Source organism: Mus musculus, chromosome 6 (assembly GCF_000001635.26).
Source record: "Mus musculus strain C57BL/6J chromosome 6, GRCm38.p6 C57BL/6J".
NCBI lineage: Eukaryota > Metazoa > Chordata > Mammalia > Rodentia > Muridae > Mus > Mus musculus.
Genome location: NC_000072.6, coordinates 34,669,929 through 34,687,446, shown reverse-complemented (window position 1 = coordinate 34,687,446; position 17,518 = coordinate 34,669,929). Strand labels below are relative to the sequence as shown.

The 17,518-nt window shown below is 42.0% G+C and overlaps 1 protein-coding gene across 9 annotated transcripts in view; it reads right to left on the bottom strand.

Moving 5' to 3' along the window:
• The window catches only part of Cald1 (caldesmon 1), a 176,975-nt gene that overhangs the window by 88,023 nt on the left and 71,434 nt on the right, over positions 1-17,518 (bottom strand). For 7 of the 9 annotated variants that reach the window (XM_017321316.2, XM_017321317.2, XM_006505348.4 and 4 more), the window contains one exon: positions 1,373-1,484. In XM_017321316.2, coding sequence (XP_017176805.1) covers positions 1,373-1,443 — 71 coding nt within the window. In that variant the 5' untranslated portion in view covers positions 1,444-1,484. Of the gene's footprint in view, positions 1-1,372; positions 1,485-2,137; positions 2,336-17,518 lie in introns of those variants that run through there. The other 2 variants (XM_030255093.1, XM_030255091.1) reach the window with 2 other exon arrangements.

Genomic DNA, 17,518 nt, shown 5'->3' with positions numbered 1-17,518 from the left:
CCCCAGTTGCAGCCGCAGCCTCTGCCATTATCAGCATCCCATACACAGTGCTGTACTTGTGACTGTGGATAATGTAGGTACACACATGTCATTCCACTTTGATTCCATAATTTGCATTGAGTTCCAGCGCAGTGGCACGCATCTGCCATCATACTATCTCATGGGTGGTTTTGCGGGTCTAACATCCTGTGCTCTGCCTGTGTGCTCCTCCCTCCCTCCCTCCTGTCCAGCTCCTGGCAACCACCGGTCCTTTGGTCATTTCCTTAGTTTTGTATGCTTTAAATTTTTAATTATTAACTATTATTTTAAAGTCGGATAGATACATTTTCTATGTTGGATGCATTCCCCTCTGTCCCTCCCTCCTTTTATTTTATTGACGCTCTGTTTTAGACAGCTTCCGTTTTACTTATCTCCACAATTACTTTTTCCGTAGCATACCACAACTCTCAACAAAACTTCTGTGAATAGTTTAATCTCAGGGTGACAATAGTCTTTCCTTCACTTGGCATTCATATTAATTCCCAGCTATCCAGCCGTTGTTTATTACTTAGATAGGATTGTTATTAATAATGGTTGATAACAATAACAACAGCTTTTCAGTTTTGTACGGCAGGGCTGCGGTAGGTCATTTGTACCCACTATGCTTTGCATCTGTGCACTGGAATTACTGGCATGCAAAACCTTGGGGCTTGTTTCTCCCTGTGAATACTTGGTACGCTTTCCTTAAACTACTGATCGAAGCCACATCATTAGAGGCCACTGTCCTTCTGTCTGAGGCCTAACTAAATGTTAAGATACACATTTCCACCCTCGATGTCACATGTCAATGCTTCATTTTTCCAACCACCTGTCCCCTAAGTCACCACCTCAAAGGCTGCCCCACACATTCCAACAGCTTCCAACAGCCCCCACATCCTCCCCAGTCACTCAGACCATCTGTAGTAACCTTCCTGATGCAGACGGCCAGGCAACGGTTTTTCTAATAAGAATCAAATCTGAGCTAAGACTCTTCTGGGGCTTGCCAAACTGCTTCTGATAGCCAACAGTCAGCATCTTCTGTCATTCCAGTGTTATGGGTGATTTGAAGCCTTTATCTTTATGTATTATCTTTTACCATTACAAATTCTACAATGTTCAGCCTCCATAAATACGAAATTATCTGATTCTCTCTGATCTCCATTTTTCTTGAAATGTGTTTTTTTTAAATGCAAAATTTAGACTTTTAGCAGGAAAAATACTTACACCCATAACTGCTTTTTACAAATAGTTTGATGTGCAATATGGACACAACTGGCCCTTCAGAGGGCAGAGTCCTTGTGATCTGAAAACAAGGTTGCTGGTGATGTGAATATCTGTTATCCTGGATCCTTACCTTTCTGCCTCCAGCCGCATCTCCTCCCTCTTTTGTCTCCTGAGTTCTCTGCGACGTTCAAAATCATCCATAGTGAGGTTTCGGGTTTAGGGAACCCAGATAATATCTTGATCTAAAGGAAAGAGGCGGAGTCAAGATCACCAAGGAGTCATGAGCCCCTGATTTAGTCCCTCCCACCCCACACCATCATCTTTTCTTTATTTTTAAGAAAAACACCTTAGAATACGGCTAAGGCAACCAGTGGTCAATTGCTGACCTCAAACAGAGTGCACCTTCATTCTAAAAGCTATTAAAACAAGTAAGAGTGCAGATTACATTTAAAAAGTAAGAAGGAATCTCAGGAGACAGAAATATTGATAGCATGGCCTCAGAATGGCTGGATGATCCAGCCCTTTGTCTCTCGCTGAACTCCAGACAACACTTACACCCAAATGAACAAAGAACAAGACAGACAGCGAAAGAAAGACTGAGAGGAAAATGGGCAAGAAAAGAAGTATGTGTGTGTGTGTGTGGGGGGGGGGCAGACAGAGGAAAGGAGAAATCAGACAATGCTGCACGCAGGCATCGTTTGCATAGTCTGGAAGTTAGTTAGCACTGTTTTTGTTTGTTTGCTTGTTTGTTTTAAGTATGCAGAAATCATGGGAGAAAAAAAAATCCCTAGGAAGCAGTATTTTAGAAGGCAGCTAAGTTTTGATCAAACTGTCTTCAGAGCTCAAAAATCCTGGCTCTCTCCAGATGTAATCCAACCGTTTGACCCTTTCCTACCTCCTCTGAGATGACTTTGATTCTGGAAGAATTTCCAGCTCTTCAGATGCTGAGCCTGCTTCCGCTGTGTATCTGTGCCATGCAGTCAAATATTCCAGAATCTCCCTTCGGCCCCCAAACCCAAAATGACTCCCAGGAAAGGGGAAGCGGGCTCCTGTCCCCGCTCTGTTTACAGAGCTGTCAGTGGTTAGTTAAACTAGCCTGGAATCTGGCATTTAAGGCGTGCTGGAAGATTGTTTCCTGTGCAGAGCAGGAGGCCTCCACTTCCTCTGGATTCCTAGGCGCTCGCTTGGCTGCACTCAGCTCACAAAAATATTTTCCAGTGCCTTCTATGTAGATGAGCTGAGCCATTTGTCCAGAGCAAGAAAATCGGTGTGGTAAAAACCCCAGAACCATCATAGGATGGCATCTTTGTTTGGAAAAGATTTCAGGAAAAAAATAAAATAAAAAGAATCTGAAATAAATTGGCACAGAAGGTTTTTGCCCTCACCACTTTCATAGTGCATAAAAACAAAAATCAAATCTCAGCCAACAAAAATAAAACCATGCAATGTTTGAGATTTTTCACACTTCCCGCATCCTCTACGGTATTAAACTCTTTATGCATCTTTAGAAACTTGGATTTGGTTTTTTATTGGGAGTTTAAAAAAAAAAACTCTCAATTGTTTTGTTTCACGTTGAGAAGAAGGGTCCCAATACTTTCTAGTCATGAAAGAAAGAAGGTTTCCTTTTGCATTTCACCAAACACATTTTTTCTCAGACCAGATATATCAGAGCATGCTTGAAATCACAGGACTTGAGAGACTGAGGCAAGAGGATTGGGCTAAAGAGTGGGAACCTGTTTCAGAGAGGAACATAAAAAAAAAAATAAAACAAAACAAAACGAAAAAAAAATCCCTCTTTTCTCACCAATGCCCCTACAATTCTATACATTTTCTAGTCTGAACTCTCTATAATTATTAAAAAATAAAACTGATCTGAAGGCTTCTATGAGACCACCTGAAAAGCTTTCTTCTGTCTGCTGTTCTGACCAAGTGCAGGGTATAAAGCAGCCATGGGAATAGTAGACCAAGCTGGTAAAGTAGGATGGGGAAATTCTATTTTCTTCCGTGTGTGTGTGTGTGTGTGTGTGTGTGTGTGTGTGTGTGTGTGTGTGTTGTGTCTGCCTATGTGTGTGCATATGTATGTGTTTGTATGTGTTATAGGACACTCACATATCACACTAATCCTGCATATGTTTGTATATGCATTTACATATAGTTTTTGTTGCATAAAACCACCTCTTATAGCTAGAGAAATAGTTACGAGAGGAAGAACTCTGCCCGTGAGCAAACCGTTCTTGCTTTTTTGTGTGTCAATCCTGGGAAAGCCCCCTCAGAGATGGTTAGTGCTCCTGCCTATCAAACCTTAAACAGTCATTTGCTGCTTGGCAGCCCCAGGGCTATGCTTATACCTGTATCTTGGAAGGGTCAAAGAACAGCAAACAAGGTACCCTGAGCCCTGAGAAGACCAGGAAGGCATTGGTTTGTAGAGACAGCAGTACAGGTAAACAGAACAGAAGCCCCATGTATTTAATGTGGTTGAACATCCCTTCTGGCTCGCCCCCATGCAAGTTCTTTCTTCAATCTGCCCTCCTACTCCCTACCTTTTACTACTTACTTGGAAGCCTGCTTTCTTTCTTAACCATGGAAAAGCTACTTATGATTTGGGTATAGACTATGTATGTTACCTGGGGGAATAAGGGACCACAAAAATGTATTTCTTCATGCAACTCTAAACCAGTGCCCTTGTGGACTACATCCTGTGAATATCTGGTGGAAAGAAAACACATGTGTGCCTTCTGTAGTATGACTTTTGGTTGCTGTGTGTGTTTACTGGGTTTATGTGTGTTTGTATAAATGTGTGCAAATGTCTGTGCACCTGTGCTTATGTGTGTGTGTGTCTTTGTATATGTTTATGTGTGTATTTTGTGTAGGTGTTATGTATGTGTTTGCCTGTGTGTGTGTATATATATATATATATATATATATATATATATATATATATATATATTTGTTTGTATGTGTGTGTCTGTGCATGTACATGCTTGTTTGTATGTGTGTGTGTGTCTATGTGTGTCTCTGTGTGTGTGTGTGTCTATGTGTGTCTGTGTGTGTGTGTGTGTCTATGTGTGTCTGTGTGTGTGTGTCTATGTGTGTGTGTGTGTGTGTGTGTCTATGTGTGTCTGTGTCTGTGTGTGTCTATGTGTGTCTGTGTGTGTGTGTGTGTGTCTGTGTGTGTGTGTGTGTGTGTGTGTGTGTGTGTGTGTGTGTTATGGCAGCAGAGAGGTACATTTATGAGAATGGCTCTTGGCTGGTCTTAAAGCAAGACCCCCTCATATCACACTATTCCTGTGTAGGAGAAGCCATGTCTGGATAGAATTCTAAGTGATGCTCCGACTTAAAGCAGTACACATGTCCCCGGATAGTAGTGTCGCGTTTCCTCTCCTTCCCCCAGCCAGTGCTGAACACTTTACAGTAAAATTGGTTAGGAAGTAACTCAAAACAAGCAGAGTGGGAAAAGGTCCAGGCAGAGAGTATTTAGCAACCATGAAGCTCTTAGGTGTCACACGTTAGACAGAGCACAAGAGGAAAAAGCAAGCTAAAGGAGGTTTCCATGTAAGGGACAGACAGAGATTCCTGACAAATTTTAGGAAAATCTAAATGTGGAGCAGGGTTTACTGTCACGCTGTTCAGAGAACTCTGAGGGGACTCCTTTAGTTAGGAAATAAACAGTCTTTGCAAAGACTATATAAAGATATATCTTTACCCAGGACTGTATTGGTCTTTCTGTTAAGGTTTCTAACGTTGGGTTTTCTTGAAAGCTGGCCTACTCTGTGAATAAGGAGTAACTTGGTGCTGTGGGTTTCAGAAGGCGTGGTCACACTGCCGGTTCCTTGGCTAAAGATTCTACAGAGCTCATGGTCCAGGCGAGAGGCAGGACAGGACCCGAGTCCTTTCCTCTCCGGCTCGCCAGCACCTCAGGGTCTCCCGAGCTTCCCTTTCCTCTTCCTGCACTTCTAAAGGGTGGAGGGGGAAGTGAGTGTGTGCTTCCTCCTCCCCTCCCCCTCTTCCTCTTCATTTGTGTTCTTTCTGTTCCCCCCCCAACCCCCCACCTCCAGCTGGCTTGTAACTCATAGAGATCCTTCTGCCTCTGTCTGACTTTGTTTCTTCTCCATCTCCTTCTCAAGATTGGTAATGAAAGTATATCTGCATCCAGTGAATCCAATTTGATTATTTTCCTTAAAAACTTGAGCTTAATTTCTGATTAGTATTCTTTAACCAAGAAATTGTTCTTTTGGTGTGTGTGTGCATGTGTGTGTATGTGTAGGCAGATAGTGATATTCATTTTTTTAATAAAAAAAGAAAAAAGAAATTTGTTCATTAACAATAATATACTTTAGAATCATACCACAGCGAAACAAACATGTTTCTCAGTGTTTTCAGATTCCTGCCACATTACACGTAGAGATTCAATTGAGGGACAATCAACTGTTATTTCCAGTTTTCAAAATCATGTTTTCAAACATCTATTAATCTTCATACCCTATCATTTGAATAGCTAAAATATATATCTAAAGAATAAAGTACATGTGCTAGGTGGGGTGGTTCATGTCTTTAGTTCCAGCACTTTGGAAGCAGAGGCAGAGGCAGAGAGATTTCTCTGAGTTTCAGGTCAGCCATAGCTACATAAAGAGACCCTGTCTCAAAAAAACAAACAAACAAACAAAAAAACAAAAAACAAACAAACAAACAAAAAAACCAAACCAAACCTAACCCCCCCTTAAAAAAACCAAAAGAATAAAATACATGAAGTTCAGTACTTTGGAAGAACTGTGTCCCATGGGGACCTGCTCTTCTTTGTGGGTCGTTTTGGACAGTTTCTCTATCACTTTCTGCCTGCTTTTTGAGACAGGGTCTCACACTGAAACTGAATCTCACCCAGTTCAGTCAGACTAGCTGACATCAGGCCCCAGGGACCCTGCTGCCATCCCTCCAGGACTACACACACAGCCCCAGCATCTTACGCAGGTTCTGGGATCTGAATTCTGGTCCTTATGCTTGTGTGCCTCGCATCTCCCTGACCCCAAGACATTTGATATTTTGTTTTACATTCATAAAACTGTTGTTATTTTTTTCTCTGGGCATATGGTCTTACTGTAGATATTTCCTGAAAATCTTTCAAAAGAATAAATCTGAGTGTGCTTTTATATGGATTTGGATATGTGGCACGCCTGGGCTGTCTTAGATGCATGTGTGTGTGCACATGCACACACACACACACACACACACACATTTATAAGTGTGTTAAAGCAGGAAAAGGTCCTGGGTAGGGTTTCCAACCTAGCATTCAATTATTATGGGATGGGACCTTTATGGACAACTGTGCCCCACGAATTCCAAACCATCTGAAATCAAATGATGAGTAGACAGGAGAAGAGGAAGTCCCCAGGATGTGTGGACATTGCCTCAACTATCTTAGAATTAGTAAGAATAAAGCCCCAAGGATCCTGAAGGAGCTAAGGGCAGGTTCCCTCAAGGACCACTTATTGGATCTATCCTATATGGTATACTGGGCCACTTTCTTTTTTTTCTTTTTTTTTTTTTAGCTTTTTAAATTTTTGATTAATAAATTCTATTTTTCAGAAGATAGCCTAGTTGGCCATCAATGGGAGGAGAGACCCTTGGTATTTCAAAGATCATATGCCCCAGTAGAGGGGAATGCCAGGACCAGGAGGTGGGAGTGGGTGGGTTGGGGAGCAGGGTGGGGGGAGGATATAGGGGGCTTTGGGGATAGCATTTAAAATGTAAGTGAAGAAAATATCTAATAAAAATGCCTTAAAATAAAAAAAAATCTTATTTTTCAGAGCATAGAACAAATAGAAAGAAGAGAGATGCTTTACAATCCCTCCCCTCTTTCTCTGCTTACTTGTCCTAGTTAGGTTGAATTGTGCCCCTGAAGAGAGTGAAACAGACAGACAGAGACAGACTATTGAAACTCTAGTCTCCTACCTCAAAATGTATCCTTATTTGGAATAGGGTCTTTGGAGATGTAGCGAAGGTGAGACCAACCCTATTCCAATACTAGGGTGTTCTCCCTTCCCTTCCCTTCCCTTCCCTTCCCTTCCCTTCCCTTCCCTTCCCTTTTCCTTTTCCTTTTCCTTTTCCTTTTCCTTTTCCTTTTCCTTTTCCTTTTCCTTTTCCTTTTCCTTTTCCTTTTCCTTCCTTCCTTCCTTCCTTCCTTCCTTCCTTCCTTCCTTCCTTCCTTCCTTCCTTCCCTCTGTCTCTTTCTGTCTCTCTCTGTCTCTCTTTCTTTTCTTTTTTTTTTTTTTTTTTAAGAAAATTTGATACAAAGGAAGACATAGACAAAGGAAAAATCATGTGGAGACACAGAGGGAACACCATGATGTGGAGAGTAAGGATTGGCATAAATCCTCCCTTGTCATCTTCAGAGAGAACCTGGCCTTGCCTATCGCTGAACGGAAGTCTTCGAACCTCCCATACGGTGGGGCTTTGCTATAGCAGCTGTAGGAAGCAAACACACTTCTTTTCCAGTATCTTGCAGGACTGTAGTGCACGTGTACAGGTGGAAACCTCATGCTAATACACACTTGAGTCCACAGGGAACATGCTCTGTGATTATGTGACATGCATACTGTCATGTGTACACCACCAAAGCACCATACAGAAAAACTTCATGGCCATGAACCCTCCACCCCAACCGCGTGCCTCATCCATCTCCCTCCTTCTTCTTCACAGCTATCCCTGAACTATGATCCTTCGTGCTCTGTAACTCTGGCTTTTCCAGAATGTCATATTCTTGGAATCACTCGCTTTATGGATGTCCTCTTCAGACTGGTTTCTTTCACTAACAGTAAGAATTTATACTTCTCCCATGTCTCCTTATTTTTTACACAGTCTCATATGTCTCAGACTTACTATGTAGCACAAGCTGGCTTGAACAGACCTTTCTGCCTCAGCCCTCCAAGATCTGGGACTACAGGCCTGCACCACTATGTTCAGCTTCTTCAAATCTTTCCATAACTGCATAGCAGTGCTATGTTTAAAAAGGCAATTTGTGAGATAGCTGTTATACCCTCCTTGTTATACAGAATTTCAGACCTGTGTGCTCAATCACTATACTATTCTTGGGCTAGCCTAGCAATTGTTGTTTTATTTCAGAGAGTGCCTTTAAATGGTTCTGAGAGAAGCACAGTCAGTGTCCTCCAATTTAATTCTTGGACTGTGGGAGCTTAGATCAGAGTGTCCTTTAAAACGCCCCTACCTTCAGTCCTAAGTCCATTTAAATTAGCAAGCTAACAAGTCACAAGGGATCTCTTATTAGTGCTTTGTGTGGGGTGTTATGGAATAGGGAGATATCTGACACCATGGTGTTGTATCTTAAAGTTTCATATCTTTGATATCCTAAGTGTTTCTTCTCTGATATCACATCTTCTTTCTTCTCCACCCCTTTCCCTTGCCCACCCCATCCCTGTCACACCTTCTTTACCTCAGTTCTTCTCTCTTTAACCTGCTGTGTGCTGAGCCTCACTGTAAACGTCTCTCTACCACTGCAAGGAAGTCTGGTCTCCCCACGCTTATGACCATCATTAGATGAGACCGTTTTTGAGCTAGTTTTTTTTTTTTTTTAGACATTTTATTTTTGATTATGTGTATGCGTTTTTGTCTCTGTGTGGGTGTGTGCACTTGAGAACAAGTGCTGAGAATGGTTAGAAGAGGGTATTGGGTCCTCCGGAGCTAGAATAACAGACAGTTGCAAGCCTCCAGTGTGGGTGCTGGGAACCCACATTGATGGGCTTCTGCAAGAGCATCAAGCACTCTTAACTGATGCTCCATCTCTAACCTCTAAACTAGTTTTGCACCCAATGAAGCCCCACAAAACCATCTATATGAACAATATCTAGTACACAATTTACATACCACTGCTGTGTGCTTAAAACTAGAATGCAACAGTAATGGGAAGGGGTGTTTGCCTTCCCGGAAGCTGTATTCATTTACATTTCTCTCAGTCTCATATTCCCTCAAGCTTCTGTCTGGCTCTAGCTGCAATGTTTTGGATAGAGGTTTGGTCTTTGATATGGTGACATCATAGGATGGTGAAATCTTTAAGAGGAGGGCCTTAGTAGAAGGTTACACAGCCCAAGAGACCCTGACGTTGGAAAAGAACTAGGGTTAGTCTCAAAGGACCCTGGACCTCTTACTTGAACTACTATAAAAAATAAAGCATGATTGGCCCTTCCTGCTCTCTGGTTTCTTGTCTTACTTGAGAAGATCTTCTCCTACAGATACTCAGGCCATTGTGATGCCATCCACCATGATGTCTTCACTGAGCAGAAGACAGTTCCTTCTTTATAAACATCTATCCTCATGCACTTTGTTAAAGCAGAAGAAAATACACTAACATACAGGCAGGTCTAATGTCCACTTCCACCTTGGGTCATGCCTGTCACTGTCTCTATTTATGCTCGCAGTTCAGAGCTTCATGGGAGAAAGTCAGGGGCATATTTTGGTTAGTGCAAAGATTTGTTTTAATATCAGCTGGGCTGTTGCTGCAACTCAGTAACGCTTCTCTTCATCAGACAGCTATCGAATGATTTCTGGTTATAATACACTGCAGTAGATTCGCCATCATTGCTCTTCAGGGTGTCTCTATTTAGTTCAGTTCTTTGACTGTCCCCTTTATAAACTTCTGCCAAACAGTGCCCTGAACTTAAGAGTTTGAAAACAAAACAAAACAAAACAAAACAAAACAAAACAAAACAAAACAAAATAAAACCAAGATAAAACAAGCTCCCTGTGTTTTTTTCTCTGCAAGTGAGATAGTTGGACCAGATAGCATTCAGAGACTCATCTTTCTCCATAGAATGCTGTCAGTTTATTTCCAGTCTCCTGTGTAGTAAAGCTGAAGTGCTAAGCACAGCATACCTATGTTTTCTCTTTTGAGTATAAATTATTTACATACAAAGTTGGTTTTTCAAAAATCTTATGATGTAGAGATTGCTAATCCTCCTCTTAAGCTGTCAGTGACACAGCAGGCATCAGAGATTTAAAGATGTGCGTCTGACTAGCTTTCAAATGCGTTTTACGTTTTTCTTACTATGCTCTTGTTCATTCTAACCCATCCACCTACCAGGCTCTCCTTCTTTTTATTTACTATCCAGTCATCAATTCCTGACTCAGCTCCCATCTTCATCACGATGCCCAAATGAGGACCTCCTTGGGTCCATAACTCATTTCAACAATTAATTAATAATCTTATCATTCCCATGGCACATCACTCATGTTCCTTAAGTGGCATTTAGTACTTTATTGATGTTTTACTTCTCATGCGTTTTGATCCCCAAGGCCACTGGAGGATAATATAGTCATATGAAAACAGACCCTTCATGGCTGGCCCATAGCAGGCTCTCAGGAACTGTACCTCAGATTAGTCAGTGCCTCTTTAGACTATATTTTATCATCTGAGTATAGGAAACATACTCTTGTACTCAATTCATCTCTCTCTCTCTCTCTCTCTCTCTCTCTCTCTCTCTCTCTCTCTCTCTCTCTCTACTTTATTAACTGTAGTGTTTACAAAGTGAATCAAAGACCTTGATACTTGATTATATATGAATCTCAGAAGTTATGCAAACGTACATCTGTGGTAGTTCTGTAGTAAATCTGACAGAGTTTTCTTTATGACTGTAGAAAATGAACTTTTGTTCTTAAAAAAGAAAAAAAAAATCAATACATCAACGTGTCCTGCTCTTTTCCAATGAAGAGTTCTTTTGAGACGACTTAAAAACCAAATAAACAAACGGGTTGTGATGAACAGTTTGGGCTTAACTTTCTCTTAACCTTTACCATCTTTTGTCAAAAATCTGTGCTACTTAAAAAATACATGCAGTCGTCAGAGCAAGTTTCTCCAGACCTGCAACGTGGCGGTAAGACTCCAAACCGCCAGCCCGAGGACACTTGCTCTCTCTGTATGGTTCCAATTTTAGCATATGTGCTGCTGAAGTGAGCACTGGACACTTACTCTCTCAGTTTCTTCCTTCTCTCTAACCACTGGACTTCAAAGCACAAAGCCCTCTAAGGGGTTAGCAGGCTGTAACCTGCTTTGCCCTTTCTCGATGTTCAGTCTATTAAAAGCACCTTCTCTCCATCTGTGTTCTCCATCTATGAAGCAGGAGACCTCTCGGCCACCACACTACTCAAGGCGATGTCTTTGAGACCTCTCTTCCACCTTCTGGAAGTTGGCCAGCGTGTGACTGTAAAATGGGTGCTGTTTGTATCTCCTGGCCTTGGAGAGGAACACTTGGGAAGACAACGTGCTTAATGACTGTAAGTGGCATCTTGAAGTGTCACCATGAATAGTAGCACTGCCATTTGGATATTTTCTGTCTGTTTCTCAAATATCCGAGATTACCATTATTTGATTTTCCGAAGTATAAAGAGGAAATTCAAACTCATTTCAAGGAGTTACATGGAGAAATAGGTAAACTTGACATTAGCTTTTGAACCACAGCACATAAGTAAGAGATGAGAATGGATACTGGACCAAACTGAAAGTTGAATAGAAGGGAAATGTAGAACCCCGTGCATCTGGTTCCCTGTAAAAGTTGAATTGCTTTTCCTTAATATACTCAAAGGGAGTCAGTCTGAAAGGAACAGGTTAATACCAAGTAAGATTCAATCTGTGGGTACTGATATTTTCTTGGACTCCAGAAAAAAGTCAATGTTAGAGGTGACCCCCTAAGGCAAAGATAGAGGTTCTCTACTAACTGTGTCCATGTGATGTAAATTAATATACAGATTTGCTAAAACAGAGAATAACGTCTGACTGTTCCCTCTGAATGTGTTTGTCAATAACAGAAGCATGTACACAATTATCAGACATAATTCAGACGGCAAGAAAGAGCTCGCTCTGATAGAATGATCCAAGGATTCTCACGGATTAGGTGCTTGCAACAGAGAAGTGGACTACTAAGAGGTGAACGCCTATCCCTGGAAAGAGTACAGAGGGCTGTGGTTTGAATGTGAAATGTCCTCCACGGGCTCCCGTATTCTGACCACTTCTCCCAGCTGCTGGGGCTAGTTTGGAAAGTTGTGGAACCTTCAGGGGGCGGAGCCTTGCGGGAGGACGTATTCGCTGGGGGGTGGGTCTTGAGGTTTGATCAGCAGCTCTGTGGTCCACTCTCTGCTTCCTGACTGCAGACACAGTGCAATCAGCCATCTGCTTTTCCCCACTATGACTTCCCTGTTGTGACGGACGATATCCCTCATTAAATGGAGTCAGAATAAACCCTTGCTTTCATAAGTTGCGTTTGCTGGGTATTTTGTTATAACAATGACAAAATTGGAGGAGATGATATGGCCATTTGTGTAAAGTTAAAGTCAAAAAGATTTTTAACTATGTAAGTCTACCTTGTCCTGACAGTTCACTTAAATTTAAAGAAATCAAAATACATTGAAATTAAAACTCAAGCTCGTCAGCTTCACTAGTCCCATTTCAAGTACTCACAAATCACATATGTTTAGAGGCTGCAGAACACTTCAGATAATGAAACTAGGTATAGTGACGTTTTTTAATCGCAGCGCTTGGGAGGCAAAGAGGAACGTGGATCTCTGTGTGTTTGAGGTCAGTCTGGTCTATGTGATAAGCTCCAGGATGGCCAGCACTACAGTGTGAGACACTGAGGCTTCCTGCCAGCCAGCTTAGCCCGAACAGTGAGCCGAGACACCCATAAGAGGCTCTGCTTCAAAAACACCAAGTTAGAAGGGTTCAGAAAAATGACACCTGAGATTGTCTCTGGCCTCAAAAGCCTCAAAGCCTCCTTTTTGGCTACAGACCCACTCATGCACACATGTAACACGTGTGCACATATACAGAAGCATTAATAAAATGTGAGGTGTGACTAGAGATCCTCACCTAGAAGTGGGAGTGTTCCTTAGGTGTCCCCATTGGTACCCTCTGTACAGTCCTGTGGGCGGTCTTTGGGTGGGTCAGTGCTGCTTGACAAGGTCCTTGCAGCTGAGGCAGTGAAAGGATTGGCAAATTCCAAAAAAGAGGCCAGTGAGTCACCTGAATAAAGATCAGATCGCTCTTCAAACTGAGTGACAAGGTCCCAGATTGGTTTATTTGGAAATAAAGATTAGAAGGTTCTGAGACCGCCCCACCCCCACCCCCTGTATGTTATATATGATAACTTTCCTTGCTGGCTTACTAGGACCTTCTTGGTCTGCTCGGTTTATTCCATAACACTATTTGGTTTGTGGCCAAATACCAGATTCAGGGCCAGGTTGGAAGAATGGAGATGGTGGGATGCAGACCCATTTATGTCACCAGGAACAAGGCCAAGGTGTATCCCAGAGGTGTCTTTTTTAGAGCTGTGGTTTCCCCCAACTCCCCCAGGAACTGGTAGTACCCTCATCACACATTAATTACTCCTTAGTGTATGTCTCAACTTCTGCTTGTTTTGTTTCAAGCCTGAGACAAATGGGTGCGGTACCTATTTAACATACCAAAGCAGACAGGCCTTCAGGTTCTCCTTGCATCCCTCAGTCCCTACCTGTTACAGGGTGTGGCTGGTAGGCTGTATCTTCTACCCTGAACTCTCCAGCCCAGGGGCTAGGCTGTCCTTCCCCAAGATGCTCTTCCCTATATACTCCAGACATCTTGTACCTTTGGCCTCCTGGATGCTGACCTGGTTCCCCTCGCTCTTCTCTCCCTTTCCACTCCTCCTCACATGGCCCAGGAGCATGAGCACTCTGGACTCTCTCAGATGTTTCTGACTCCGGTTGTGCTTTCCTTTTTAGCTACAGTAAACTTTCTCTTCCATCACACCTAGGGGCATATCTTCCCTTTCCTTTTTAATTTCTTTTTGATTTTATTCAGTCTTGATGATCAAATGCATCTCTGTGATTATGAGGCCAATAGAAACTGTCTTTGAGGAATTTATAACCTACAAAGGAAAGCGCTGAAACCTAACCAACAGACATGACCCATTATGCCTTTTGGACACCATGGTCACATCAGTGAAGTGTACAAATTGACAGATGAAGCAAATGAGAAAGGGCTTTCTTCTTTTCACAGGAGCCTTCCAGACAGCAGGTCTAACTACTCCATTAGTGGGGAATAGCTAGACTTTTTGTTACAATGTGGCTCACACTGGAGACTTGCTTAAGACAACATACTCATTGACTTGAGTCCAGAATTGATCCAGCGATATATTCCTACCATCCACTTTGTGTGTGGTGTACAGGTCACTTAGGTACCTGTCAGGCTTCTGTAACTGACGGTGGGATCCTTCAGGTGATAGTTTTTATTACCCTTCGGAGTTCTTAATTCTTTTTCTTTGACTCAGCATCTGCTTCATGATTGTTAGACTGTGATATACTACAGAACACTGCTTATTCGTTGGCGGAAACTGGTACACAGACAAATTTAGTGAAGGCTTTATCTAAAGGCCACACCTTTAGTGTAACTCTTTGTGACTGTGGGATTGGTGGTGGTGGTTGAATGGAGCTCTGTTTTATATTTGGATTACAGTTATAGGGTTTTTTTTTTCCTCTGTAGAGGAATAACCTTGTGTTAGATAGAAGGGTGTTCTAGTTTCGGGAAGGAGAGTGTAGACAGACATCTGTATTGGAGGGGAGAGGGTATCAAAGAAGACATCTGTAAGGAAAGATGAGATGGAAAAGCCTCAAATGCCCATGGCCTTTGGAGGTGCCACTCCTCCATCATAATTAGAAAACATTGACATTGAGAGCTCATTTAAATGCTTCCATCAGTCTGAGAAAAAAAGTGCAGCCCGATTTCGCTCTCTAACCATGCTCAGTAATTAGAAACAGAAGGCATGGTTCTGAATGTTTGCTTAGGGGCCTTCCCTCCCCAGGCCAGGGTTCACTAGCCAGTGGCCACTGAACTTCTATCTTTTCTCACCGTCTTTCTTAGGAACCCCAGCCTAGGTCAGAAGAGTGTGGGGCTGACATAGGCATACCCAGGAAGAAGATGGAGATGTTGGGGACCATCTAGCTTTAAAATTCTGGGAGGAATGCCATTGAGCCCACCAGGTTTACTCTTGGGCTATAAAGTTGCTTTGCATTTGAAAGGTAAGGAGTTTCCAGGAAGAGAAGATCCACCTTCAATCCCAAGAGTCCAAAGAGGGTTCTCTGTGATACCCGGCTTGCAGTAGCATTCTGATTTGTTTGAGAACAAGAAAGTTTTGCTCATGACTGATTCTGGATTTTTTTCCCCTCTGTTTTCTTAGTAGAAAGCCCATGCTTTGCAAAATGTAGGATTAGCCACAGGCAGCAGGTTTGGCTTCTGACGAAATCCACAAAGGAAAGAGGAGAAAGGACTTGTAATTAAGGATTTTGATTTGACGGGTACCTCATTTGTCAAATTAAAACATGTGGCCACCACTTGCTAAAGATCTTGAAAAAAATTTTTTTTGAAATAGGTCATTTCTTATTTTTCTACCTGACTTAAAGCCTTTTGGGGACCCCATTTGCATTCTTCAATTATTCACACTTAAACAAAAGCTGTCTACACTCTGTAAAAAGATGACTAAGCAATTTTGAATTAAGTAATCAAAGAGAGTTCTGCCAATTTTAGAATAATTAAATTTCAGCAGTTTAATATAAACAGTTCCAAGAACTACATGTGGCCTACCAAAAGTATAGATTACAAGTAGTCCGTCCTGTGGCCAGCTGGCAGTCAGCTTGACCTATTAAAATAGAACTGGTCAGAATTCAGAGTATTATTTTTCTTTCCTCCCCCCAATATTTTTCCTGAATCCACATTTGTTTCTTTGGGAATGTTTTCAAATAGACAAATAACAACAATAATAAAGCTATTGTGGAATTTTACCTCTTGTAAACAAACCAGCATTTCTCTTGGGAACTATCAGAACTCACAGATCATTCCAGTGTCAACCCTGTCTACGCAAGCATCAAAAAATGAAATGGAGGGAATGAGCCCACCCTGTCCCCACTGAAGACACAGTGTCACCACTGGACAAGTGGATGTGTATGTTAAGCCATGTGCTCATCAGGTGCCAATGCATCTTACTGACTGCCTTTAGTAGACAGTCTGTTAAGCTGGGATTTCTTGATAATAAAGATAAAGTTTCATAGATCCAATCCCATTCTAATTATGAGTTAATCATTTGAGAAATTAAAAAAAAAATTCTGAAACTGGGGCTGAAGAGATGGCTCAGCAGTTAAGAGCACTGGCTGCTTTTGCAGTGGATCCTTGTTTGTTTCCACAGCCCACATGCTGGCTAACAATAGCCTGTAACACTAGTTTCAGGGGATCCAGTGACCTCTTCTGACTTCCTCAGGCACTGGGTACACACGTGGTACACATGCATACATACATACATACATACATACATACATACATACATACAAGCAAAACACAAACATAATAGGTAACTTTTTTATTCAGTCTGAAACTACTGAATATAACATCAATTCTCACCTGAATGGCAGGTTCAACCTAACAGATTTACATTGAGAAAATAAAGATCGGTTTAACTAACAGATCCTACCATGATTTTCAGTAGGCATCTGTTATGGAAGGAATGTATAGTTACATGAAAGTGTCATCATACAAACAGTCTTTATATATTCAGTTGAATTACAAGTTCCATTGCCCTCCCCATTGTGTTTGAACCAAGTTACAATCAAGAGTGGTTGAGAGTCTCTAATTGTCATCAAGGGGAAAATGTCAGCAAAACACCTCCCCCCCCAAAAAAACCAGTCAATAAATATGTATAAAATGTCGGCCATGTACCAGACACTTTGTGTGATGTGCAGTTAGTTTTGTGTCAACTTGACACAAGCTAGAGCCATCTGGGAAGGGGGAGCCACCGTTTAGAAAATGCCTCCATACAATTAGACTTAGCCAAGCCTTTGGGGGTAACATCTCAACTAATTATTAATGTAGAGAGCCCCGCCCACTGTGGGCAGGGCCAGCCCTGGGCATGTGGTCCTTGGTGAGAGCTGAAAGGGAAACTGAGGGCAAGCTAGTGAGCATTTCTCTACAGTTTTTGCTTTCCCTCCTGCCTTTAGGTTTCTGTCTTGAGTTTCTGCCTGGACTTCCTTTAATGGTAGATTATGGCCTGGGATGTATACACCAAATAACCCCTTTCCTCTCAAACTGCTTTTGACCATGGTGCTTTATCACAGCAAGACAAAACAAACTATGGTATGGATATAAGAAACAAATAGCCACCCTGCCTTTCCCCACCATACTTATAGCCAGTGGTGGCTATAATAGGGAATAATGAAAATAAAAACTGAATTATGAGAAGCCCAAGCTGCCACGAGAGCT